Source organism: Elephantulus edwardii, unplaced genomic scaffold (genome assembly GCF_000299155.1).
Source record: "Elephantulus edwardii isolate Elephantulus edwardi_28Jun2011 unplaced genomic scaffold, EleEdw1.0 scaffold00014, whole genome shotgun sequence".
Classification (NCBI taxonomy): domain Eukaryota; kingdom Metazoa; phylum Chordata; class Mammalia; order Macroscelidea; family Macroscelididae; genus Elephantulus; species Elephantulus edwardii.
In genome coordinates, this window is record NW_006399764.1 from 25,619,364 (window position 1) to 25,646,617 (window position 27,254).

Genomic DNA, 27,254 nt, shown 5'->3' on the forward strand with positions numbered 1-27,254 from the left:
GTACGTAGATCACTCTGACCTGGAACCAGCTGGGCAGCACCTAACAGCAACAATGTATGAACACCCTCACCTCTTACACTACAATACCAGCAGCTGTGATTATAAAAAGAAAGCTAGCCAATAATCAGGTTCAATTTCTTCTCATTTTTTTAATAATACTAATACTCCATTTTTAAGAATAATAACAAGGTCGTAAGGTTCTTTACTCAACCATGTTTGCTGGCTCTACTTAGATCTGATAAAAATAAATACTGTTGTTGCTGTTGTTGTTTGCAACTGGGTCAAGCACAACTCACAGCAACCCTATGAACCAATTAAAACAGACTTTCAAGGCGGGGGGGGGAAGAGAGGAACGAACTGGGGGGAATAGAGAAAATAGTGCAACAATGAATGAATGGAAATCCAAAATCTCTGTAAATATTCATTAAAATTAATAAAATAAAATACATTAAAATTAATAAAATAAAATAAAAAAAAGAGCTCCGTCTCAGCAAGACCAAGTGATTTGATACCAGAAGTTTGCTCACTGGCTCCTGTGACCGCCCCACGTTTGTCGCACATCGTCTTAAACACCCCGTCACATTTCCTCCTACTCCAGCTTGATGGTGGGAGTTGACGTGGTGATGTTCTGAGTTGAAGTTCTGAGGACCTATTCCAGGCATGGGCGGAGAACCTCAAGCTTCCCCTAGGAAAATGTTCAAACAGGGGAAACCAAGTCCTACTGGCCGCATCTGTTTGTGAAGGTTCGCTTTCTCCCCACGGGACGCTCCCTGCGTGTTGGCTGCCACGCCAGAGCACTGTCTAAATGGGGCCGACAGTGAGACGACAGGCAGGATCCTACCGGGATCCGGGCTCCGACACGCACCAGGCATGGCTTTGCCCTGGGCGAGTCCCTCCACACAGGGTGTCTGAGCTCTGTGCTGGCAACAGTACAACAGTGAGTCTGAGTTGTTTGTTTTAAACCCCTCCCCATCTAGAGATCCAGCCTAGTGGCAGACAGAAAAGACAAAATAAATTATATAAACAGACTCTGTTAGTAGTAAGAGAACTAAGCTTAGAAGGAAAGACAGGGAAGCTGGGAAAGTGAAGCAAAGTTGTTTCCAGATGTTGTAAATATATTAGTGTGTGAGCACGTGAGGGTTTTAAAGACAAATTATCCTCAGTGGAATGCTGAAGTTATTCTAAAGGGCTAATTTACTTTTTTTAAGCTGTTGAGTTAAACTATCTTGATTTTTTCAGGTGGAAAAAAATTAATTTCTCTCTCTAGACTTACTTCCAAATCCTATAATCCAGCAAAGCAATGAAATCTTGCTCCCACCTCCCAGGAGTCGGCCCACCCCACCCCACCATCTGTCCCACAAGCCGGTCACGCAGTTCCAAGCTGGCTCTAGGCTCTGATGTTGTGAATCACACAACCCAACAGAGTAGAGGACTTGCGTGATTAACCTCTTCAAGTCTTTACAAACCCTGTCAGATAAATAAATACCAACCACCCAAGCAGAAGACAAGGACTTGGAAACATGACCTCGTGTGAGGCACTCTCCTGATGTGGAGTGGCCCCTGCATGCTGTCCCCCAGGTTCCGAGACAGACCCCAGCACATCCCCACAGCAAGGATGGAGGAGCCAGGACCCAGAGCCAGTGCAGGTGAACAAATGTATGCAGAACAGAACCATCTCCACCCTCGAGGGTTCATAATACAAGGGACTGTCCCAGACACTTACATTACTAAGAACTATTACGTGAGCGGTGCACAAAAGAACCTCCGTTTCCCGTCCTTCACGTGCCATCAGAACAGAGAAATGTCACTTTACAAGCATTCTGATATCTAACACACAGGCAAGTATAACCCACAGACTCACCACTAAATGACTCCTGATCGTTTTAATAGAGACGGTCCAAGCTGGGTTATCTTTTTTTGTGTTTTGTTTGTTTGGTGTGTTTTTTTTTAAGATGCTGCTACCTGATCTAAAACTCCATTTCCGTTTAGAGAAGGACTGAAACATAAAATAGAATGAATCCACACCACAGCTCATGTTTGCAAGACAATTTAATAGTTTCAAGTCCCTTCCAGATGAAAGGGAAATCAATTTCAAAATTCTATCATCTCTGTTTTGCACTTGTTCAAATGGTGAAGGATTTGAATGTCAGTGATGCTTTAAAATTAGAGAGGGAGATAAAACCAGAGTTTATAAAAGAACATGCTTGGCTCTGCGGTGCCATTTTCAACCTTCCAACGCGGCATGTTAATAGATTACCACTTAACAGTGAAGCAAACTAGAAGGTATTCTTTTTGGTGCCACCGACGATCCCCTTTCCCTCCAAGAAGACGGCACGCTTTACGCAGCCACGGACAAATCTCTCGGGCGCACGCTGTAATAAATGTGATACTTGTGATGGTCTGGGCCAGATACGACTGTCCCGAAGACAATGATTCTTTTTTTACTCAAGGAAATCAGTGCAGTAAATAACTTCTCTTCCCTTCGAGACAGTCGCAATGCTTGAGGCGGCTGCACCACAAAAACAAAATAACTTCACAAATGTCTCCAAACAGTCACGCTGAAAATCTAAGCCAAAGTTTCATTTAACAGCCTGTCAGCTTTTTGATGGGAAGCTAATGAATGCGGTGGCAAACAAATCCATCAAACTGAACATCAAAAGAACTGCACTTCATCCCGCCACATGAAAAAATGAAACACAACCTGCCGTCCAGCTCTTTGATCCCACCAAGCCGGACGCCACCTTCTAAGGTCCACAATGACAGCTGCACAGAAGGACCACGGACTCAGTGTCACCACAGAATGGGGAGAACACGCCAAAAGCCCAACACGTCCATCTCGCATGTGCACAAGCACCTTATTTCAATTGTTAGGCTGACTCCTATTTTTTATTATCTAGTACGTTATTTAAAAAAAAATACCAAAAAATACCAAAAAAAATATTCTAATTCTGCATTATAACCTAGATAAATCTGATGTCCAAAACTATAAAGCTGGCTAGATACAGAGCTGCAATAAGACCACAGCTTTTGAAGATGACACAGGATAGGACAGGGTTCAGATATGTTTTTTATAGAGTTACTATCAGTCATACTTGATTCAATCACCCCACAACAACATTCTTCACGTGACTCATTTTGAACACCAGTTAGTTGGACATATTTAAATGAATAAACAAAGTGTATCTGTGTGAGATAGAAAGATGGATGGATAGATAGATAGATCCCTCACCAGCACTCTGGGTATTATGTCTTCATCTTGCTTTTAAAATTCCACTGTGCCAATGTAACTGTTATAATAAAAAAATCATAATAAATAAGTTTTCAACCTCCTAAACAAAAAAAAAAAAAAAAAAGACCACAGCTTTCCACAAGGAGGTCTATGCAAAGCCCTTCAACTCTGAAAGGTCTGTGAAGACTAAGGAAGCTGGTCCTCCTTCTTCACACACTGAGAAAAATGTTGAGGATAGACGAGACCTCGCCGAGCCCTCCCCCACACCGGCACACACATGGGCACGTGGCCACTTAGAACTTCAGTCTCCTTTTCTTTGTATTTCACACTTTACCTCCCACTAATCTAAACCCACAAAAGAGCAAACTGTTGCTGTCCATTCCAATTCATGGTAGCCCTGTGTGCGTGTATTACGGTATCCCTGTATTATGACAACCTGGGCATTTCATTAGGAAATGTGGAATAAAGAGAGCCCAGATAATTTTTCCGGAAACTCTGAACATCTTTGTGATAGCCAAAGTATCTACTACAAACCATGAAATAATATCTCCTGGGGAGCTCTGGTGGCCTAGTGGCAAGGAGCTGCAACTACAATCCCAGAGGCACAGAGTTCCACAACAAAATAAAGGTAAATAATCCAATAGAAAAATGGGCACAGGATATGAACAGGCACTTCACCGAAGACGACATTCAGATGGTTAACAAACACATGAAGAACTGCTCAAAATCCCTAGCCCTAAGAGAGATGCAAATTAAAACAACTATGAGATATCATTTCACCACAGTCAAAATAGCAAAATTTAACAGAACAGCAAGCAACAAATGCTGGCGAGGTTGTGGAGAAACTGGAACCCTGATTCACTGTTGGTGGGAGCGTAAAATGGTGCAACCCCTGTGGAAAGCAGTATGGTGCTTTCTCAAAAAGTTGCAAATAGAGATACCATTTGACCCAGCAATTCCACTACTGGGAATATACCCTGAAGAGACCATAGCTGACATCCAAGCAGATATATGCACACCCATGTTCATTGCAGCTTTGTTCACAATAGCAAGGAGTTGGAAACAACCTAAGTGCCCATCAACAAACGAATGGCTAGAGAAGCTGTGGTATATTCGCACAATGGAATACTATGCTGCATTAAAAAACAAGGAACTCATGCAATATTATTCAAAATGGTTGACTCTGGAGAACATTATGCTGAGTGAAATATCCCAGTCACAAAAGGACAACTATTACATGATGCCACTGTTGTAGAATGGGACTGTCCTTGGGGTTGGGGAGAGACTGAGTAAGATGGGTTCAATAATGTATACTGCACTGAAACAGAGGAGGGAGAAAACTGTTTAAAAGAGATATATAACTAGGTATTTCTGTCATCACAGGAGACTAGAGCGAGGGCTACATGGTGGAGGGGACCTGGGGGAGGGTTTGTAAAACAATGAAAGAATCTTTTCTTTTACTTTTCCGTAATTTTTGACTCATGTACTTATAACTTGTTAGTCAAATTTGTGTCTTCTAGGTTGCAACACCCCCATGATACATCTTCAAGGATATGAACATGTACGGCCAAGCACAATCAATAAGAGTGCATCTAAATTCCAAAATCAATCTCCATAATAGTCTATGTGTTTCCTACTGCCAAAGGGGCCCTTTAGAGTAGTGAGAGAAGATCTTCACCCTGAAACCCACAGCGTCCCTTTTCAGCAGGAAGTAGCTAAGAGAATACGCCATCCCCTTTTCCTTATGAATCAGGGTGAAGTCTCTCTCAAGGAGGAGTGATAGGGAATGGCAAAGGACACACAGACAAAGAAGATTAATCAGAACTGGCTTTGACAAGCACTGTGGCATTTGGACAAGAACAAACTGGGAGGAGGGTAGAGAGAATAGTGCAACAAGGAATGAATGGAAACCCAAAATCTCTGTAAATGTTTATGAAAATTAATAAAATATAATTATAGAAAAAAAAAAGATGCTCTGCCGGGAAAAAGAGGGACAATCTCCTCCTGTACCAGTCAGATCTGATTTGACGGTACACTCACGCAAAAATAAAAAAAAATAAATAAATAAAAAAAGAAATAATATCTCCTGTTACAAAGTCCTACATGTTCCATTGTTTGAACGCACAGAGCCAGCATTAGGCTTCTGCCACAATAACGGCAGACCCAGCAAGGTGACCTCATTCCTGCTTAGTCTTTATTTTGCATTGAGTTTACATCACACACAGAGGATGCTGGACACTGTCCTTCCTTTCTACATGACCCCTAGTTGGGAAAACATTTCTACTTATTCCCAGGCAGCAGAAGAGGGCAGAAACCTCTTCTAAACTCACAGTAGATTTCTTTTATTTCAAGAATTTGTTCAAATGCTTCTTAGACTATATTTTCTGCGATTTTCTAACAACACGTGTAAATTTAACTTGCCATTCCTGAAATGAGAGTTGTCCTCTCTGAAAATCTTTTACTCAAACTCACTCCAAGGTTCCACGGGGCAAGGCTGACCTGTGCCTCACTGAACCATGTGGTGGCCAGGTCCTGGCCACATATATGCCTTGTGTGTCATTTCCTACCAAGTCTCCACCAGCTCGGCTAATCTACGAACCACGCATTTTCATTCAGCAGCTGCCCTGGCTCTGTCTGCCCCTGGGCCGGAAGGACCACAGGAGAGGCCGCAGAGCAAACAGACGCGTCATCACGCTGGCGCTAGCTAGCCTCCATCCAACGCTGCAGGGGACATAATTACGTTTAACAGAAGTCGCTTGTGAATGAAAATGCACAGTATGGGGACTAAATTAAATACACGGGGCAAGAGATGTGAAATGTTAAACTAAATTTAATGTGAAGAGACAGCTCTTGTTGAAATGTGTTCCACCTTACTACTTTACAAGAAATTTGCTATTGTTCTAAGGAGCATTTCAATCAATTCTTCTTCCTCTCCTCCCTGAACCTCTTGCCATCACCATTCGACAAGACACTTTCCAGGATAAACGGCTGTTTGCCAAGCTGGGGATCGAGTTCTAACAGGCAGAGGGGCACGTCTATTCAACACACACAATGCCGCGTGGAGCCACTGGACAAAGTGAACAAAAAGCAGCCAGTCGCCTTAAGAGAGGAAGCAGCCATCACTCCAATTTACCTCTCAGGGTAAATCGTTCCACTTCATCTCAAAATGGAAAAAAAAAAATATAAAGACCCATTGCTGCAAATGGCAACAGAGCCTCCGTAGAGTGAATACATCTAGTCTGAAATAAACGACTGTGGTCAGAGACACCCACCGGCAACGGGAACATTTAATGCTACATGTGACCTCACAGCCTACAAACCAGAACACACGTTTCTGTTTTCCGTGAAGGCATCACTTACCAATTTTGCAACTTTTCCGTAGTCAATCCATCTGACAGTGGCAAAGTTGGTCGATTCTGCGCAGTTGAAGCCGTGATTAAAGCCAGCGTGGTAGCCATAGGGGAAAGTGATCATAAATTCACCCGACTCTTGCGTGATCTGCAAAGCACAAAACAGGCAATGTGTTTCAGTTATAAAACTGACCAAACTGTGAACACAATTAAAAGCACGGCTTGTGAAATAGAAAGGAAATATTCTGTCAGAGCTGTCCTAAAATAACAGAAGTCCCCAGGTGTCTTTTACTGTGTCCAATAATAGGAAACATTTAAAAAAAAAAGTCTTTGTAAACAAAATGTCACTTTCCAGCAACACAGCTACTGAACTCATAATTAAAAACACTGTTCGACTATAGCTGCTGCTGGGCCCCATTCTGGTGGCCCCAACTCAGAGCAGCCCCCTTGCAAACCTAGTGACGCTCTGGCCGGGCTGATACCGTCAACACAATCACTGTTTCACATGGGCCCGCCGCTGTAGCCACTGGGTCAGTCTTTCTCATTGAAAATCTTCTTTCTCACTAACCTCACCAACTAAGATGTCCTTTTCTAGTGACTGGTCCAAAGTGAAACCCAGTCCTCACTTCTTTTTTTTCTTTTTAAAATTTTATTATTTTGTGTGTGTGTATCGCCAAATCAGATCTGACTGGTGGTACAGGAGGAGATTGTTCCTCCTTCTCCCGTAGAGCATCTGGTGGATTCCAACTGTGCACCTCTAGGATTACAGTGCAGCTTCTTGCCACTAGGCTACCAGAGCTCGTCACAGTCATGCTGGCTACACGTCCAAGACAAAGGTCTTCTTCCTTCTGGCAGTCAGTGGCATAGTCAATATTCTTCACTATCATTCAAAGGCTTCTTCAGGCTTTCTTATTTATTGTCCAACTTTCCCATATATAAGAGCAATGGGAAAATACAACAACGTGGGTCACGTGTGCACCTCAGTCCTGAAAGCTACTGAAAAATGCTTTTTACCTGGGCATCGACTAGGAATAGGATAAAACACAGCCCATGAAATGTAACCTTGCTCCCTGCTGTCCTACCCTGCCACTGGGTTGAACACATCGTCTGGAGGAACAGAAATTCTTCAATCATCTCCCCTGTATTCTTGTTCTATCCTGCCACGCCCTCTAATTGTAAGTGGTTTAATAATTTTAAAACTGTATTTTATTTATAACCCATTTTCCAGCCCTAGCACATGCTGCATCTGTCTGTCTGGTTGGTCCGACTGTAAATGGTCTTAATAATGCGTAAATACTGAAAACACTTGCCATCCCAAAAGACATAAAATGTCTGAAGACTGGCTGGGGCCGCCTGCCGCACCACTCATGCAGCAAGGAAAAAACACGAAGGACCAACACAAACACACACTGAGCTGTGAGAAGGCTCCAGAAAAGCCTTCTTGATTCTGTTTAAGAACAGATGAGGAAGAGGAGTAAGAATCTATCAAAATGGTTTTTAAAAACCCCACAAGTTGCAGATAAGATTCCATTAATCATTTTCTACGGCAGGAAATTCCCTTCATATTAAATCTGAGTTAAATAGTCCTGCCTGATGGTGTGAAGGGGAATAAAGGTTCCCTCATTCAATTCAGACCTAGAAGTCGTGTGTGTGTGTGTGTGTGTGTGTGTGAGAGAGAGAGAGAGAGACAGACAGACAGACAGACAGACAGAGGAAGAGAGAGAGCATGAGCACACACTGGAGAAACACTGTAAACACAGGGGCACAAAGAGTCATCCAGGCCATTTCAGTGGCGCTAAAATGCGTGAGGGGACCTTCTACCTCCACCTGCCAGGTCTAACATCTTCTCCCCAGTGGCACCGTGCAGGTGTTCTCTGGAAGTAGGTGCAGCTAAGTGGTCACCTGGGGGCTAGGTAGGGCTCCCCAGTGCTCAGCAGAGTCCCAGTTCTGTCACTGAGCTGCAGGACAGAGGCTGCTTCTCCATTCCTGGTGTTGTTGTTATTGTTGTTGTTGTTTAGGTGTCATTAAGTCAAGTCCAGCTCACTGGTCACTCTATGAACAGATGTGACCCTGTCCTACTCTGTGCCATCCTTACCACCTCTGACACACTTGAACCCTTCGCTGTATCGTCACTGTGTCAATCTATCTCACTGAGGCTGTCCTCTTTCCCTGACCCTCCACCTTTCCAAGCTGTTCCCTCTCCAAAGAACAGCCTCTCCCAGGAACACCAAAGCATGTGAGACAAAGTTTTCATCATCTTTGCCTTCAAGGAGTGTTCTGGCTGCACATTTTCAAAGACAAAACTGTTTTTCTTTTTGGAACTCCATGTGATATCCAGTACTCTCCACCACATCTCAAGGGCATCGATTCCTTCATCACCTTTATCCACTGTTCAGCTCTCAGATGCACAGTAAGATGATGTCCTGAATCAGGCACACCTTAGTCTTCAAGTTGACATCATTGCTTTTAAGTATTTTTGAGATTACCAGGACAGTGGGCTACCTGATTTCCTGACTGCTGGTACCAAGGGTGTTTGGTGGCTGTTGAGCCCAGAATAACCCACTGACAACTTCACTCCTTTATCCACGATGCTGCACATGAGCCCAGGGTTAAGGACCTTCGCTTTCCTGATGCTAGGATGTAATCCATACTGAAGGCTCTAGTCCTTGATCTTCTGCAGCAACCTCAAGTCCTCCTCATTTGCAGCAAGCAAGGTTGTGTCATCTGTGTAACTCAGGTTTTTGATGAGTCTTCTCTCCGATCATATGCCACACTCCTCTGTATGGAGTCCAGCTTCATGAATTACTTGCTGAACATACAGACAGAATAGATATGGAGAGACAACACAACCCTGATGCACACCCTTCCTGACTGTAAGCCATGCAGTGTTTCCTTGGTCCATCTGCACAACAGCGAGCACAATTAAGCATTCTAGGATTCCCCTTCTTCTCTTGTTTGTTATGATCCACACAGTCAAGTGCCTTTGCATAGTCAATAAAACACAAACAGACATTCTTCTCTTATTCTCTGTCTTCAGGCAGAGTCCACCTGACATCAGCAAGGACACCCCTCACTCCACAGCCTCTTGTGAGCCCTGCCTGAACTTCCGGCAGTTCTCTGCTCATGTACTGTTTAACTGTTTTTGGATGATTCTCAGCAATATTTTGCCTGCGTATATTAAAAACACTGTTCTATAATTCCCACATTCTGCTCGGTCACCTTTTCTAGAAATAGGAACAAATGTGGATCTCTTTCAGTTGGTGAGCCAGGCGGGCAGCTGTCCTCTAAACTTCTCAGCACAGACTGGGGAGAATGTCCAGAGTGGCATCTGTTAGTTGAATGCTATCAACTGGTATCCCATCAATCCCCGGGGCCTTGTCTTTTGCCAATGTCTTCAGCATAGCTTGAACTTCTTCCTTTATTACCACTGGCTCTTAGGGCATCTCACTATCACTGTGCCTAACTCTAGGCATCTGTCCCTGTCCCACGTAATAGAACAAAACTCGCCTGCTTCATCTCTACCACCACACTGGGGGGGTGGCACTGCCATCAGACAAGGAAGTCTCTCACTCTGCTGCCTCTCCACCTGCCCCCCCAGCCCGGCCCCGGCTCCCATAAAGTTTGTGTGAGAACCCCAAGTCCAGGGAGCCAAATCAAGAACCTAGAAACAGTCTACTTTGAACAAAGCCTCAAAAAGAAAAGAAAAAGTGCCACTTTACGTACCTAAGATTAACAAGAGGTAAAGACTTAGCTGCAAGTGCAAAGCTTCTAAGGTAGAAAACAGCAGGATTATGGGGAAAAGAGTCAAATAAAAGATGGGAAGGAACGTGGATTTCTTTTTTTAATGTTTCTGCAAGTAGCTAAATACTTAATCCTCCACAAACCGAGACAGGATTGTATTTATCTGGTCAAAGCTGCTTTCACTTCCACTTTTTCACATAAAAATGCTCATGTCGGTAATAATTCTGACTGGATGACTGTCCACCAACACAAAGAATATGTGAGAGACACAGAGAGAAAGAGAGAAGAAGAAGAAGAAGAAGAAGAAGAAGGAAAAGAGGGAAGGAAGGAAGGAGGGATAAAAGGAGCGGGGGGGAGAGAGAGAGAGAGAGAGTGAGTGTGTGTGTGTGTGTGTGTGTGTGTGGTTTTGCAAACTGAGTCTGCAGAAATACACCAATGAAATTATACTCTCTGGCTATTAAATCGCTGGGGAATTGAGCCGTAAGATCTCAGTCGCAGCCTGTGTAAATGTGCCACAGAACCACTGGTTCCAACCAACGTGGTGGCTAATAACTGCTCTGAATCCTCTCTGCAGACAGATCCCCAAACATGAATCATGTTCTTCGCGTGAAAGCCTCGTCTTTAATGTGGAGTCACTTTTTGCAGAGCTTTGAGGAATGACAGCTAACAGCATGAAATCCCTGACAAGTAAGTACAGCCAGACATCAACTTCATTTCAAATGAACATTTCAGTGATGAGCTGGTCTGTGGTAAAACAGAAATCTGGATCTTTCTGGACCTTCTCTAAAACGCCTCACTGACCTCGAGGATGCGGCCGTTGTTAGATGCCCCTGCGTCTGCTTTGACTCCTAACGACCCAGTGGACAGCCCGAGGTAGCCCTGCCTGACCTTGCACCTCCTCACGGTCTGAAGCCCACGCCCACTGCTGCAATCACTGTGTCAATCCACCTTGGCTGACCTCTGTCTGCACAAGCACAGTCGGCCCAGTCAGCCCTTGATCTCTTACACACACACACCCCAACAGCACGGTGACCTCTGACCTCGTTAGGGAGCAGATACCTTGTCAAAGGGGATGCCGTACTTCCTCAGCACAGAGGGGGAGATGAGCGTCATCTTGTGGCGGAGAAACGCTTCACATCCCTGACAGCTGCTGGGGAAAAAACCTAAACAGAAACCACACGTGTGAGCGGCACAGCCTCAATCAAACTGCTGATAACTGCTGTTCCATTTCCGTATTCTTACAGTGTTGACATTAGAGGACCACACCACCAACAAACTCAAATAATAAACTCTGGGACCCAGGCAGAGTCTGTTTTCTTCAAAATTAAGGGATACATATTCACACCACTAAAGGTTAACCTTATTTACAAGAAGGTCACAGGATTCTTTTCAGAGCATGGGAAGTAATTAAACCTCCGAGATAAACCACACTGTGATTTTACGCCACCCTGTAATGCAGCCTGCCTAGTATCTGCTAGGTGAGTGGAAAGATTACAGCCCTGGAAACGCTGTGGACCAGCTTGTCTCTGTGCCAAGCCTACGGGGAAAGCGGCACAATGGTGGTCACCTGCTCTGCGGCCACATGGGGACAGCGCGTGGGAACTGTCACTCACCTACCTCGGTGACTCACTGCACCTGAGAGTCTGATGATGTGATGTAAGAATTATAACCTAGTAGTGTGGACGTGGGTCTCAGGGATGGTTTTAAAGTAAATAAGCCTACACGGATGGCACCATGAGGTCACAGCTGATCAGGACGCCAACCCAACAGCCAGCTAGGAAAAGTCACCACAGAACAGAGGACGACCTGCAGAAGCCAGTCATTCTGCACAAGCATCCTACCTGGAGTGTCAGGGGGAGAGGGAGACGGGAACGGAGGAAAGTGCATGTCCATGAGAGCAGCAGAGACCCAGGAAGGCGAGGAGTAGCTCTGTCCTTGGGGCCTCTCGACACAGCCTTCAGGGTACAGTAATAACCGTAACACACAAACACCACAGATACGAGGCGCAAACAAGCAGCCCCATGAAAGGATATAAAGAGCTCTGGTTGTGCCATGGGTTAAGCACTGAGCTGGGCTTTTAAGAAAAGCCCTGTGGTCTCAATTCATCAGTCGCTCCAGAGAGAAAATGGAGGCAATTTGCTTCCATGAAGATTTAAAGCCTCGAGAGTCTGCGGGCGGTTCTACTCTTTTGCCCATGATGGGTTAGGACCGACTTGAGGGAAGTGAGGGCATGAAAGCACCACGTTAACCGGAGGACTGAGCCCCAGAGAGGAAGACCACATCCGGGCATCCTCCAGCACACCCCCACGAAACATTTTCATAACATAATTCAAGTGGATCTATCAAACTTTTCAAATCTGCAACTTGGTGCAGCACTAAATGAATTAAGTTTTAAATTAAAATCAAGGAAGAAAGAAGAGTCTATTTAATTTTCTTTTGATACGGATTTGTAATCAGGACCCGAACAATGTGGTGACTGGTCATAAGTTAATTTAAATTGGAAAACCAACGAAGGAAGGTAATTTGCAGTATATTAAGAACTTCATATTGGTTCAGAATCCGTATTTACAATCGGCTATCAGTATCATATCTCACCTTACTCTGGGAAACACATCATAAACAGACAAACTGAGCACAGGGCACGTGTCTCAAAATTAACTAAAACGCCTGCAGGCGTGCGTGGCCCACACCCATCCTCCTTCTGAAGCTGAGCAAAAGTATTTTATTCAACACATGAGGAAGCATGGAAACAAAACACTATTAGATACAGAAAATTGTAATCTTTTAAAACTCTTAGATGATCTAATTCAGCTAAAGAAACACTACGGTCTTTCATAACAACAAAAACTTTTTTTTTTAAATTTGTGTATGTATACCATCAAATCGGATCTGATTGGTACAGGAGGAGATTGTTCCTCCTTCTCGAGCAGAGCATCTGGTGGATTTGAACTGCGCACCTCTGGGATTGCAGTGCAGCTTCTTGCCACTAAGCCACCAGAGCTCGCAACAACAAAAACACTGTTAAAACCCACCACACCACATCTATGCTGATTCACAGCTCTTCTCCAGGACAGGGCAGAACGGCCAGTTTGCAGGGCTGTGGTTAATCCCTGAGGAGGCTGCCACAGCTTTCTCTCAGGAGAGGTGAGGGTTCAAACCAGGGACCTTTGGGATACCAGGCCCACTCCTACCCAACGTGCCACTGGGACTCTTTTCTTCCACAATAAATGCAGGCTGGGGAGAGTTTTGTAGTTATGAATGAAATGGAATCAGTTCTTATAGAAAAAGACAGCATCTAACATTCCAATGAATACTCAAGTGTCCCAAAAGTCACCATTTTTTAAAAGACACCACAGTGTGTTTAAAATTGCTGCAAAAAAAATTCATTAAATGAGAGCCATCGTTGCAAAGTGTCCTGTTTATTTTAATAGTATTCTCCTTTTCACTTTTAAACAACTTACTTCGGAAACATTCCTCTAAAAGTTATCCTACTTGGCTGCTTCTAGTACAATCACCAGCCATCCAGGTGGCTTTCTACTTAACTGGCCACACAGTGATGAGATGCCCGTGTGGTCCACAATCCCGAGGACCGAGAGGATGATGGGAATCCAGTGGTGGCACCAGCAGCTGGCACCCATGCCACCCCTCAGGTGTCCTGTGGTCACCAGGTAAGGGGCCACGGGAAGGAGAGCACCCAGGACCAGCCTGGCACCCGTTCCCGCAGGATCTTCCTACAACAGTGTCAAAGCACCTGGCTCATTTTACAAAAGCCGGAGTGCTCAGCAGTGTAAATCTGCATGAGCAAGCTGGACTTCCCCATCGAGAGCACGAATAAAGGCAGCCTTAGGGCCGGCACCTGGGGTCAGACACATAGACTCCTAACCGACTAGAAGGCGAGTAGGTTTGTCCAGACCATCTGCTTGTGGTACGTGGACCACTACAGCACTAGGTAACTGTGACAATAATGGGTTTGCCTTATATAAGATGGACATGAGGCTTTAGAAACACAGCACCCAAGGAAAAGAGCTCAGAGAAAGGACACGGAAGGACTGCTTCTGTGCGGAGTGGTTAGACGTGGACGTGTTGATTAAAGCCAGCTGGAAGGTCAGCTGTGGATCTGCTCTGACTAGCTGACACACAAACCCACAGGTAGTGGGGGGGTTGGCAATGTAGTCTGAAGTGTGCTGGGCTGCCAACCACAAGGGAGCCCATCTGTGGCAGCGTGAAGCCCCCAGAAGCTCTGAGAAGGGGAGGTGGGCAGCTTCCCCCCGTCAAGCTCTAGCAGCGAGGAAATCCCACCAAGAGTTGGGAGAACGTGGCAGCAGTAAGAGAATGGGGGGCAGCTGGCTGGCCTCTCGGGGCTTTATCATCTAGGAATGGCTCCCGCAGAGTGAGGGGAAATCGTCCCTTCTCAGGCCTCTGCTGCAAGCTCACGGTGCCCACATGAACCACAGGACAGAGCAGCGCCCATCCTGAGCCATCTCGAGGATCTGGGACCGGCGACCACAGGGCCCTCATAGAAATCTACTCAGCGTCACAGCAACATGCAGCCTCCACCGGCAGACAGATGGAGGCTGTTCACGCAGCGTGTCAGCCAGGAATGGAACAACGGTTCCCCACACGGAGGTGAGAATCCAACCACCATCAGCCCAGGACACAGCAGGTCTTCCTAACGTGACCCCATCCTTCTCTCCAGCTTTGTCAGCACTGAAAACCAAAAAGCAGGCTGCACTGCAATCCCAGAAGTAAGCGGTTCAAATCCACCAGATGCTCTGCTGGAGAACGAGGGACAATCTATTCCTGTACCAAGCAGATCCAATTTGACAGTACATACAAAAAAAAAATAATTAAAAGATTGGAGAAAAAAAAACCAGACTCAATGTCATCGAGTGCATTCAGGCAGAACTGCCCCACAAGTTCTCCAAGGCTGTAATCTTGACTGGTATGGAAGGCCTCGACTTTCTCCTTCAGAGCTGCTGGTGGGTTCGAACTCCTGACCTTTCATTTGGCAGTCAAGTGTTTAACCACTGCACCATCAGGGCTCCTTTGTCAAGACTGCCAGGCATTAAACATATACCCAAATACACTAAATTAACCCTTTGGAGTAATCAATTTTTTAATTCTATTTTTCCTAAATTCTTCTTTTTTAATAAGTCAGCAAAACTGCGGCATGTTTCTTTTTTTTTGGCATGTTTCAAAAGCAGAGCTCTGGAGAAAGGAGCTCGGTCTGACGACGCTGTCATCCTAACGAGATGCCACCGTTCTGTCCGCCTCCCAGTCGGGCAGTCCTCGTCCTCGGTCACAGATCCCTCTCCTGGCAGCCACGCTGCCCAACAGCACATCATCTCCAATTTTTCTCTTCGTATCACCATTTGCTTCACAACAGGGAGCAAATGGAATATAGCCTTTCTTAACCTACTTTAATCCATAGACTGTGTAACTTAATAGAACAGCAAAGATATTGTCTTATTTCAAAACAGATGAGATTTAGACATTTTAAAATCGGAAAACCTTCCAAAACTGCCACTCACGGTTTCGCATAAGCCCGCGGCCCTCCCTCCCTCCCTGCTTTCCGTTCAATTGCATCAAACCAAAAATCAGACCGCACGTGACGGTCTTCTAGACAAGCATGGCAAATTTTAAAGCTGCCACAATTCCCGTGAGACCTTTTTTTTATTATTATATTACATCTACATTAAATTGAGGAAAAATCCTGCGTAAATGAGAGCGCAGCTGAAGGACAACAATCAAAGTGCAGGCTTGAGGAGACGCAGCCCTGATGCCTTTCAGGTAAAATGTCTGTAGATGCCACAGTCAATCAAGATTTCCACAGGAACCGAAGAGGAGAGCGTCCATGCAGAAAAGGCAGGAGTGATAAGGAGGCTGTGAGACAAGAGAACTGAAGATGTCCGCGCCTGCCGTCAACGGCGCGGATCAACTGCTGCCCTGGCCTACGCCTTCGAGAAGACACACCATGTTTACTGTGTTATTTTATCATTTTAATTATCGAGCAGAATTCAATTAATGTGGCAGGCATCTGAGCAACAGAAGCAAAGTCTCTGCTCTCTCCTAAACTCTCTTCCCTGGTTTGCTTCTCAAGACAACGCGGTCAAAGGGTTTTGAGTTGACACGCACCTGGGTTTACAGTTCTGGTCCAGTCTGTGAGTTTACTAACGTCTCACAGGTTAACGCAGTTTTACAGAGGGTCTACATCAGATGCTGTATGTGTTAAGCTACACTATAAAGTCTACACGGCTTCCGGGATTTACAGAGTGCTTTAGGATTCTTCAGTTTGGTCCTTCTGAAGAGACCAGAAACTAAGCAAAACCTAAGTCACCAAGTAGATTCTGACTCCAAGTGACACTGCAGGTAGGGTGGACGCCGCCGCAGGCTCCCAAGGCCCGAAGTCCTCAGGAAGCAGGCTGCCCCCTCGCTCTCCTGTGGAGTGGCTGGTGGCTTCAAACCACTGCTCTTTCTGCTGGTAATCCAGCATTTAACCACGGTGCCACCAGGCTCCTTCTCTGAAGATGGACACGAAATGGGGGAAAAATTAAAGTTCTAATAAAGTATGTTTCATTTTGCCATCTCCAAAGGTGAGCAGTCATCAGTGCCTGTTACCCGAGGACCACCACCTTCGTACGTCCAAGAGAGCCACTCCCTGGAGGAAAAATGACCCAGAAACACGGACAGTTGCCCTACATGCCAAGTCTGCACCTGACGCTCGGTAAGCACTCGCTGGAACTGCATCTCAAGGCTGTTACTTACAAGAAGGCAACAACAATTTCAAACAAATTGGCAGCAATCAATATAGATTAAGTGCAATCACCTGACTAAACTACCACCTAAAATAACCACAGAGATGATGCAACAGGGAAAACAGTCACAAATTAAGGTAGGAAAATTAAAATTGTTCAATTAGAGAAATATTTAAAAGCCAACAGGTTGGAAAGAATAAAATTAACAGGGTGGCCATCTGCACTGTGAACGCCCCAGAAAGAACGAACCTATCGAGACAGGAAATACTTAAGACACATTTACCTTGAGCTAGTCTTTCAAGACGTCTGCCGTGCTCCGGGGGTATAGCGTACCTAAAATTGTAAACAGACATCAAAAATTTAGGGTGATCATTTTTTTCAGCTAATATTCTTAGTTCATATACTTATAAATAATGCAAAACAAGCAAAGTCCCAAGAATGAATTCGACTTAGATAAACTGTAGAAACTAGAAACAAAATCACAGCCATATTCTTTCAATATAACAGAAAGGGGGGAGAGAACTTAGAAGCCACTTATTTCAATGTCTCCACTTAAAAAAACAAACAAAAAAGAGAACATAAACAACAAACCTAAACACTCAACAGAACACCACCATTTTCTGAATGAAATCCATTTGGTCAGTTAAAGAGCCCAGGCCCAGGACCCAAGCACCAAGACAGTGGAGCCTCTCTCTATTACACTGATAGCACCAAAGTCTCCCCAGCTATTTTTAGTATCTGCTTTTTATTTGGTGTTTAGTTTGGCCTATGATTTCTAAGAACAGCAAGTGACCCATGTTTAAGGTTCCAGTTGTTTTTATTGACAAGATAGAATACAAAATTATATCAACAGTTCTTTTTCCACTGTCATTTTCTAGCACTTTTAAGTAAAAATTCGACTCAAATAGTCTTTATTTCATGATTATATGACTTTTAAAATCATAATTACAGTAAAAATAATTTTCACCTTTGAACAAAACAATCGTTTCTAGTTCCTGCTGTTCATAAAAGTAAATTAATTTGGCTTCCTTAATGTAAATTTGCCAACAAATTTAAAGATATGACTTACTAATACTCTCTACAAAGACTAAATATTATGGTCATTTTTAGTGAGGAAATCAAAGGACCTGGGGGAAAAGTATTAATTAGTATTTTCAACTTTAAGCCAAAACAGTGTATTAATTTTTAACATCTGCATTTACTGTGTTTGCTAGCTCAGAATATATTAAGCACAAGTTACTTTCTTACTAAAATAATTTCTCTCATTTTACTTAACACCACACTTGGTTGCATTTGGTGGCTTCGATAACATATGCAAAACTTAATTGAATCCGATGTAACCAGGCAATTCACTAAAAGAAAATTCAGCTGTATATCCTGCTCCTTAAAGCACTGTTAATGAAATTATTCCAACTGAATTTGGAAGATAAGATTTTAGCATAATTAAATGACAGTCATCCATTTATGGCTACTTCTGACCATTTTCGGAGCCCAAGTTTACAGCATCAATCAAATAAACCAGGAAATAAAAACACAGCACACAGCCTAGCCGGTCCTGGCTCACCGCCTGCCCAGGTGCATGTACCTAGCATTCACATGTGTACACGCACACGTGCACAAAAGCACACAACCACACTCCACATACACAGACCCACACGGTAAGGACATCCATGAACATAGAGTTGAGCATAAGTGCAGATATTGAAAAACGGATTCCCCCCTGAAAATTTAGCATTAAACACTCATCTGAAGCTTAACCAACTTTTCATAGAAAACTCAAGTCTGTTTCTCACCAAAATGAAAGAGGGAGAAGTAAAGTAGGATGGTCCAACTCTGACCCTCCATTTACCCCTTTTAAGATCTGAATCACACAGGTTCAAGCCCCGCCAAGCTACCTGCCTGGCTGCCCCTTCATTAACCCAGATGTATTACTGATCCTGTTTTAAGTAACATTTACACCATATGCTCACACCTTTTACAGCTTGGGGCGACTGAATCACAGTGCACGCAACCGGGCAAAGATGCGGGGGGAAAAGAACGTGTGAACTTGGAAGAAAACGAAGGGGGCCTGTAAGCGGCTGTCTTCTCTCCTAATGACCAGGTCAATTAGCTGCAGCAGCCTCGGCCCCCTGCCTCCGTCAACCCTCCACTTCCATCAAAGCTTCCTTGTCCCACACGCACACCCTGGGCTCCTCTTCTTGCCCTGCTTTCTCTCCACTCTCCAGATAAAGCACAGAAATACCAGTGACTGTGAAGGGCTAACTGTCCTCAGGACAGACACATGTACTTGGGCTCCGGACGTCTTAAATGGCACGTGGGAAAAGGGGAAAGTGTCATGTACATATATACACACAGGTATATAGAATCTCCTAAAATGTATCTCCATCAATGTGGCTGCCAGCACAGGAAACACCACCTAGCCCCTTCATAAAAAGGAAAACACATCAAGAGGACAACTCAGCTCACCAAAGGTCACCAATGTCTAAGGCTACGTTGATATTCTTTATCAAATATATGTTTATCAATCAAAGCCACTGTTGGATCATAGCTGAAACTGAATGCCCAAAATGACAGCAGGTGACTTGGGGAGGGGGGCTGTTAGGGTCCATAAAAGAAACCTTTCCTAATTTTAGGGAGTGTGTGGTACTGTTTCTAAGGTAACACCTAAACTATTGTTAATTTCCCTTCCGCATACTACTGCCTCATGGCCAGGAGTCCCTGGAGGGAGCAAACAGAGCACTCTACTCAAAAGGTGGGCATTTCAAATCTACCCAGTGGCACCACAGGACAGGAAGGAAATCTGCTTCGGAGAAGTCACAGCCCTGAGAAACTTCCAAGTCAGTTCTAATCTGCACTCAAATGAGAACAAACTGACTTGACAGCGACTTCAGAGACGCAATTCTCAACAATTTCTTTAACTGAAATGATATAATACTTATTAGCTGCCTTGCCCCAGTCCCTCCAGCACTTAGGTGTGCCTCAGGCACGCTGCCGGTTCCCCTCCTCCCTCTGGGCTTGGTCCCCATGCCCCCTCACTTCCACTGCAACAGCATCCTGTTTCTACCACCCGCAATAAAACTGACTGGACAAAGCTTGTCACCTTTTCTACCTTGGCTTCTCTGGAATTTCTGTACTAGCTCCTTGAAACCATCGCTTCCCTTGGGTTTCATAACCCAACTCCTTTCCAAGGATCTTCCAACTGCTGTTACTGCTGAACTGAATACTGAGGTTCCTCAGGGTTCCACACTTTAGTTCCGCCATGTTTTCCTGAGAATCTCTCTACCCAAGCTCAAGGTCACCCACGTGCTTCCCAGAGAAGCTGGTCAGGCAAGAAGCCATTTGGTGAGGGATTAGGTCATGGGCATTCTATGTTTGAGGAGCCCCAAGAGGAACTGTTCAACAGCTGGAGGGATTTAGAGGTTCTCATTTGAAGAAAGACACAGGGAAAGGTGCCCCCCACATGGCATTCCCGTTTGGCCAACTCCCCAGGACTGCAGGGGTTCGCTGTGGTTACACTTCATACCCCCACCAATCTCTACTTGTACCGAGTTCTACCTTTCTCGTGTTCCCAGCAGATCACGTGATTCTGTCCCTCTCTCTCCCCACGGCCACCACCTGGTCCAGGCTATTTCTGCTTCACATCTCACCAGGTCCCAGCCCAGATTCTACTTCCTTGAGAAGCTTTGTCTGACCATTACACATTTTCACAATCTCAGCCCTTTTCTTCTTTCCCAACTCCTTCCTCTATTTTTTTCACGGATGTTGTTGTTGTTGTTATGTGCCGTCGAGTCGCTTGCGACTCATAGCGACCCTATGTACAACAGCCCTAAACTCTGCTCTGTCCTGTGCCAATTGCACTGTCTCTGACACTCCCATCCCAATTATCCCAGTCACTAAATCAATCCACCTCATAGAGGGCCTTCCCCTCCTGCGCCATCCCTCCACCCTCCCAGGCATTATGTCCTTCTCCAAGGACCTGTCTCTCCTCACAACATGTCCAAAGTATGTTAGACGGAGCCTCAGAATCCTTGCCTCCAAGGAGCCACCCGGTTTAACCCTTTCCAGGACAAATCTGTTTGTTTTCCTAGCAGTCCCTGGTATTCTCAATACTCTTCTCCAGCACCACAGCTCAAAGGCATCAATTCTCCTTCTATCCTCCTTGGTCATTGTCCAACTCTCTGATGCATAACAAGTGATTGCGAAGACCATGGCCTGTATCAGACGCGCCTTGGTCTCCAGAGAGACACCATTGCTCTTCAGTACTTTGGAGAGGTCCCTAACAGCAGACTTTCCCATGGCAATGTGCCTTTTAATTTCCTGGCTGCTGGTGCCAAGACTGTTGACTACGGAGCCAAGCAAGCTAAAGCTGTGTACAATCTCAATCTCTTCACCATCCACTCTGATGCTGCCAATTGGTCCAGTGGTGAGAATCTCTGTCTTCTTGACATTGAGCCTCAATTCATATTGTAGGCTGCAGTCCTTGACACTCTGCAGCAGGCGCTTCAGGTCTTCTTCAGTTTCAGCAAGCAGGGTTGTGTCATCCGCATAACACAGGTTGTTGATAAATCGTCCACCAATCTTGACCCCACATTTCTCCTCATAGAGCCCAGCCTCCCGGATAATATGTTCTGCATATAGGTTGAAAAGGTATGGAGATAGGATGCATCTCTGGCATACGCCCTTCCCAATTTTGAACCATTCAGTGTTCCCTTGCTCTGTTCTGACGACTGCCTCCTGGTCTAAGTATAAGTTTCGCATTAGCACGATCAAGTGTTCTGGGATTCCCATTCTTCTCAGAGTCAGCCATAGTTTGTTATGATCTACACAGTCAAATGCCTTTGCATAATCAATGAAACACAGATAGACATTCTTCTGGTATTCTCTGCTTTCAGCCAAGATCCATCTAACATCAGCTACAATATCCCTAGTACCACGACCCCTTCTAAACTCAGCCTGGACTTCTGGCAGTTCTCTGTTGATGTGCTGATCCAGTCGGTTTTGGATAATCTTCAGTAAAATCTTGCTTGCATGTGAAATCAGTGAGATTGTTCTGTAGTTTCCACATTCTGTTGGGTCACCTTTCTTTGGGATAGGAACAAGTATCGATCTCTTCTAGTCAGTTGGCCAAGTGGTCGTTCTCCAGATTTCTTGGCACAACTTGGTGAGCACGTCCAGGGCAGCATCTGTTAACTGAAATATGGCAATTGGTATACCATCTATTCCTGGAGCCTTATTTTTTGCCATTTCCTTCAAAGCAGCCTGAACTTCTTCTTTCATCATTTCTTCTTTTTTCACGGATAGGCGTCATTTTCTGCTTTTCACATAGCAAGCTGCTATTTGACAGGCATGAATCATCAGCGTCTTCAGAGAGCCTGAGTCCTGTGAGGAAGAGAACGTGGACCACAACCCAGAACCTTGCATAGAAAATACCCCTTCTTCAATCTACCTTGTCTAGCAGGTTCTGAGCAGAAGCCAGTCATTCAGCAATGCTCGGAAATCTGAGAGGGTTTGCAAATGGGCTTCATGTTTTTCTGTAACTTCTTGAAAACCACTGAGGGGGGGAAAAAGTGACTGCCATTATGTACCCTCAGGTACAAATAGTTTGATGAAATTAATAATTGTTCCATTAACCTTTAGGATATTGTTTTTGTTTCAGACAGAATGAACACTGCCAACAGTTCTGCTAACATAAAAGAAAACCTATGAATCACTTGAATACATATACGAATACATTAATTAGATATTTACAGACTGTTTACATAAAACCAAAGTCCTCTATGAGTAAACTAAATAAATGAAAAATGTTAATGATCTATTCTGAAGTCCATGGAAAATAGAACAAAGCTCTCTATGCTCATCTTTGGAAGCTCTCCTGGGGGAAAAAACTGGCCTAAGAGGTTTTTGGCCTGGTAGCCGCATATAAACACTCTCCTGAGTGAGCAGGTCAGGCTGACATTCCAAACTGGTGGAGTGGTATTTTTCAAACACTCTTGAGGTCCATTGCTGTGTTTCAGTTTTTCTCCCCTAGAATTAGATCTCGTTGAGCTTCTTTCAAAATACTTTCTTTTCTGTGCAGTTACCTGCTTGTCAGGACTTATAAAAGGCAGCTTCTAGTTCTGTGACCATTTGTTCAAGCTCGCTCTGGCTTCAAGGCAGACACTGATGTGCTGAGGACAGGGGTCTAGCTGCTCTCACCTGTTCTCACCCTGCTGCCCTCACCTGAGGGGCGTCGCCCTCACTAGTGGTGTTGCTGGCTCAGAACTGCTCACCTGTGCTGTCCACATCATTCCTTACAGCTGGCCTCTGGGCTGGGGCTGGGTGGGAGACAACAGCCTTGTTTTACTTCTGTTTGCTGTGGTAGTTCTGCTCACAGCTCCAGGTAAAGAATCAAGGCCAAGTCCCCAAACACAATTTTCAGACTGACAGCTATAAACTAAGCTTTCCCACTTCTGCTTGTGGAAGCTCGTGAGTTAGACTACTTTCCATAATAAAGAATTTAAAAGCTCAATTAAAAAGAGCAACTGGCCAATAAGCATGATGAAAGCTCTCCACAACTACCATGTATCGAGCCCAACTAACTAAATCGTCAATAGTTCAAACCTATTAACAATCTTTTCTCAAAGATGTCCTGCCTCAGAAACCGGAAGGGGGGTTGTAGTATGAGTAGGAATGAGCCTGACAGCAGGAGGTTTGAGTTGAGTCTGGTTATATCATTATAACCAACATCATAACCTAAGTCATTAGGAGCAAGTTCCACTACAGATAAGGAAACAAAGGTTTAGTGGTGGGTGATCGAGCTGGTAACCCAAGCCCTATGTCCCATTCTTGTTTCCCTATCAATTAACATGTTAGTGCATCAGAAAGAATAAAAAAGAATTGTGGACTGGTCTGAACTGGGTCCCTAATAAAGTCATGTTCAAGACCTAACCTTGGTACCAGTGAGTCTGACCTTGTTTGGAAACAGACCCTCTGAAGATGTTACGGTCATGCCAGGGTATCTTGCCGCTGTTAGGTGTCAGAGTCAGCTGTAACTCCCAATGACCCTGCAGAGAGCATCACACACTGCTGCTCAGTCCTGTGTCCTCTTCACACGGTGTGATGGTCAAACCCATTGCTGCAGCCAGTGTGCGTATTCTAATGCAGTAAGACCGATGTCTTTATAAAAGAAAGACAGAGAGGGAAGAAAGCCAGGTCAAGTTAGGGGCAGAGAAATGGAGCGACAGCGAGGGGAAAGGGCTGTGTGAAGATAGACAGACCTGAACTTGCACTGACAAGGTCAAGGTCACCAGCAGTCACCAGAAGCTAGGAAACAGCTAGGAAGCAGATTCCTTTGAATTTCTAGCCTCCAGAACCGTAAGAAAATAAATTCCTGGTTTCAGGCTAGCCACTTTGTGGTACTTCGTTACACAGTCCTCAGAAACTAACAGGGACTGAGGAGCCCAGCTCTCCTGCATGGACGTCTGTGCAGGACAACGGTCATCGGATGTCACCAAGGGTGAGTCAGTCTCCGCGCTGGAGAGGCTCAAACACCTTCCCACCATTCCCTCTCTCCTTCCCCCATTTCTAAAATTGAAAAAAAAGGAAAACCCTAAAATTCTTTAAACATAACATTTTAGACTAACTATAGATGCATGGGGAAAAGCTATCAATCACAACCCTAACTAAAGTCTTTCTTTGGTCATGCTTCCAAAAGGCCATGAATCAAAAAGTACAGCACCTCTGCTTTATTCACCAAACTCCTAATTTTCCAAGAAGCTAATTTACAATACTTTTCTTCCATCAAGACATATATTACTAATCAATGGGGGAGGGAGAAACGACTGAGAATCTGTGCATTTTATATACATGCTTATATTACTGATCATTACCCATGATGTTGATTAACAAGTTTCCATATTTCTGCATTTATTAAAGTTTAAAGTGCTGATATTTTAAATTATAACATTTCATTAATTCACTTTGGCAAACAGAACATTTCTTAATTCATTCTGAGTTCTTAAAAGCAGATGACTATGAGAAATAGAAGGCATGGCTCTGGGCGTACACAGCAAAGGTGGCTGCTGTCAAAGGCCCTCATCAAGGGAGATCTCCCCCAGCCTAGATCACCACATCCATCCATGGTCCTTCCACATGTAGAAACCTAGCCCCCCACCCAATGTGGAGCCCTGCTGAAGGGCGATGCCAGCTGCAGGTGCCTGTAGGACCTGTGGAGGGCATGGAGCTCTTCCTGCCACCTCACCCCTAACAGGGGTCTCCCCCGGGACAGTCCCCAAGAACCCCCAGCACACAAATCCCAGGGCAAGTATCCCAAGGAGCCGCAGCTACCAGCCTGGCTGGGCCAAGCACAGTTTAAGGAGGAGTCACTAAGATCACTTGGTATCCGTCCCAATGACCAAGAGCCGAGCAGCTAAATCCCTTCTGTCAAAACTAAATCAATCAGACTACAGTAAGGTGGTTCGGACTGACAGCGAGCCTCCGTAGGACTTTCCCTCTTTGACTGGTTCCTACCTTACAGAGTAACTTTACAACTTCCAAAAGTGTTACTTTAACAGCTGCACAAAACTTAGCAGGGAGTCGAGCAGTTAACCGAAAGGGCAGCAGTTTGGCAGTTCAAATCCACCAGTGGCTCTAAGGGAGACTCAGAAACCCGCTGCAGGGTCAGCTTTGAGTGAATTCTGACTCTCTGGCAATGAGGTGAGGCAAGACAAAACTCAATTAACAGGAAGTAATATATTTTACAACAGTCTTGGCACCAGCAGCCAGGAAATTAAAAGGCGCATTGCCATGGGAAAGTCTGCTGTTAGGGACCTCTCCAAAGTACTGAAGAGCAATGGTGTCTCTCTGGAGACTAAGGCGCGTCTGATACAGGCCATGGTCTTCGCAATCACTTGTTATGCATCAGAGAGTTGGACAATGACCAAGGAGGATAGAAGGAGAATTGATGCCTTTGAGCTGTGGTGCTGGAGAAGAGTATTGAGAATACCATGGACTGCTAGGAAAACAAACAGATTTGTCCTGGAAAGGGTTAAACCGGGTGGCTCCTTGAAGGCAAGGATTCTGAGGCTCCGTCTAACATACTTTGGACATGTTGTGAGGAGAGACAGGTCCTTAGAGAGGGACATCATGCTTGGGAGGGTGGAGGGACAGCGCAGGAGGGGAAGGCCCTCTATGAGGTGGATTGATTTAGTGACTGGGATAATTGGGATGAGAGTGTCAGAGACAGTGCGACTGGCACAGGGCAGAGCGGAGTTTTGGGCTGTTGTACATAGTATGAGTCGCAAGCGACTCGATGGCACATAACAACAAGAACAACAATTGAGCACTCTGTTCACTGTAAGAGCTCTGGCGGCTGAGGGGTAAGAGCGATGCTGTCACCCCAGAGGTATGTGGTTCCAGGCAGGAAGGACAGGCAACCTCCTCCCTGCACCATGCAGCCTCTGGAAACTAGATGGTCATCTACGAGTCAGTTCCGACTGAATGGCACACAACACACACACTGGCATCAAGTTCATTCTGCACCGTGGATTCTAAGGCCGTGACCTTCACAGAAGCAGCCAGCCACACCGTCCTACCTCAGAAAAAGGTCTGAACCACCAACTGGCTACACGAAATTCCACTGCTCTCAGGCCTGGCTGTAAACAGGCACAGAGCAAGCGCATAGTTGCAGTGGTTTGTTTTCTGACAGCGATAGTACTACTGTACTGGACCCATGACTTCCTGGCCATGGCTTGTACTTTTATATTCAATATTATCAAAATTATCAGTCTATTGAATTAAGATGAACAAGGCAAAATCTATCATTCTGCCACCAAAAGAAGACTCTTCAGTACTATAATATTTCTGCCAAAAGTAACTACAACTTTGAGAAGCCTTTTCTTCGGCTTGTTAGAGAGCTAACTGGAGTCTGCTGCCATGCCTGTTCTTGCCCCACCAGAAGCTGTCCTGGACGCAGCTTTACAGCACAGCGTGAGCATGATTCAGAGGCTGTGCAGACTGCTCTCCTGGACGAGGATGAGGACCCGTGAGAGAAGGAAGATGGCGGCCAGCGTCAGACGCCTAGGACGGTGTCCTGTGAGAGAATAAGCTGGAGTCCAGCATCAGAAGTCTAGGATGGTGTCCTGTGAGAGAATGAAGCTGGAGTCCAGCATCAGAAGTCTAGGATGGTGTCCTGTGAGAGAA

General features: G+C 45.0%; 1 protein-coding gene across 1 annotated transcript in view; it reads right to left on the reverse strand.

The window, feature by feature from the left end:
- Window positions 1-27,254, reverse strand: part of KDM4C (lysine (K)-specific demethylase 4C) — a 311,865-nt gene that overhangs the window by 207,705 nt on the left and 76,906 nt on the right. The window contains exons 5-7 of the mRNA XM_006881356.1: window positions 17,359-17,408; window positions 11,380-11,483; window positions 6,590-6,727 (exon numbers count right to left, since the gene is read on the reverse strand). Coding sequence (XP_006881418.1) covers window positions 6,590-6,727; window positions 11,380-11,483; window positions 17,359-17,408 — 292 coding nt within the window. The remainder of the gene's footprint in view (window positions 1-6,589; window positions 6,728-11,379; window positions 11,484-17,358; window positions 17,409-27,254) is intronic.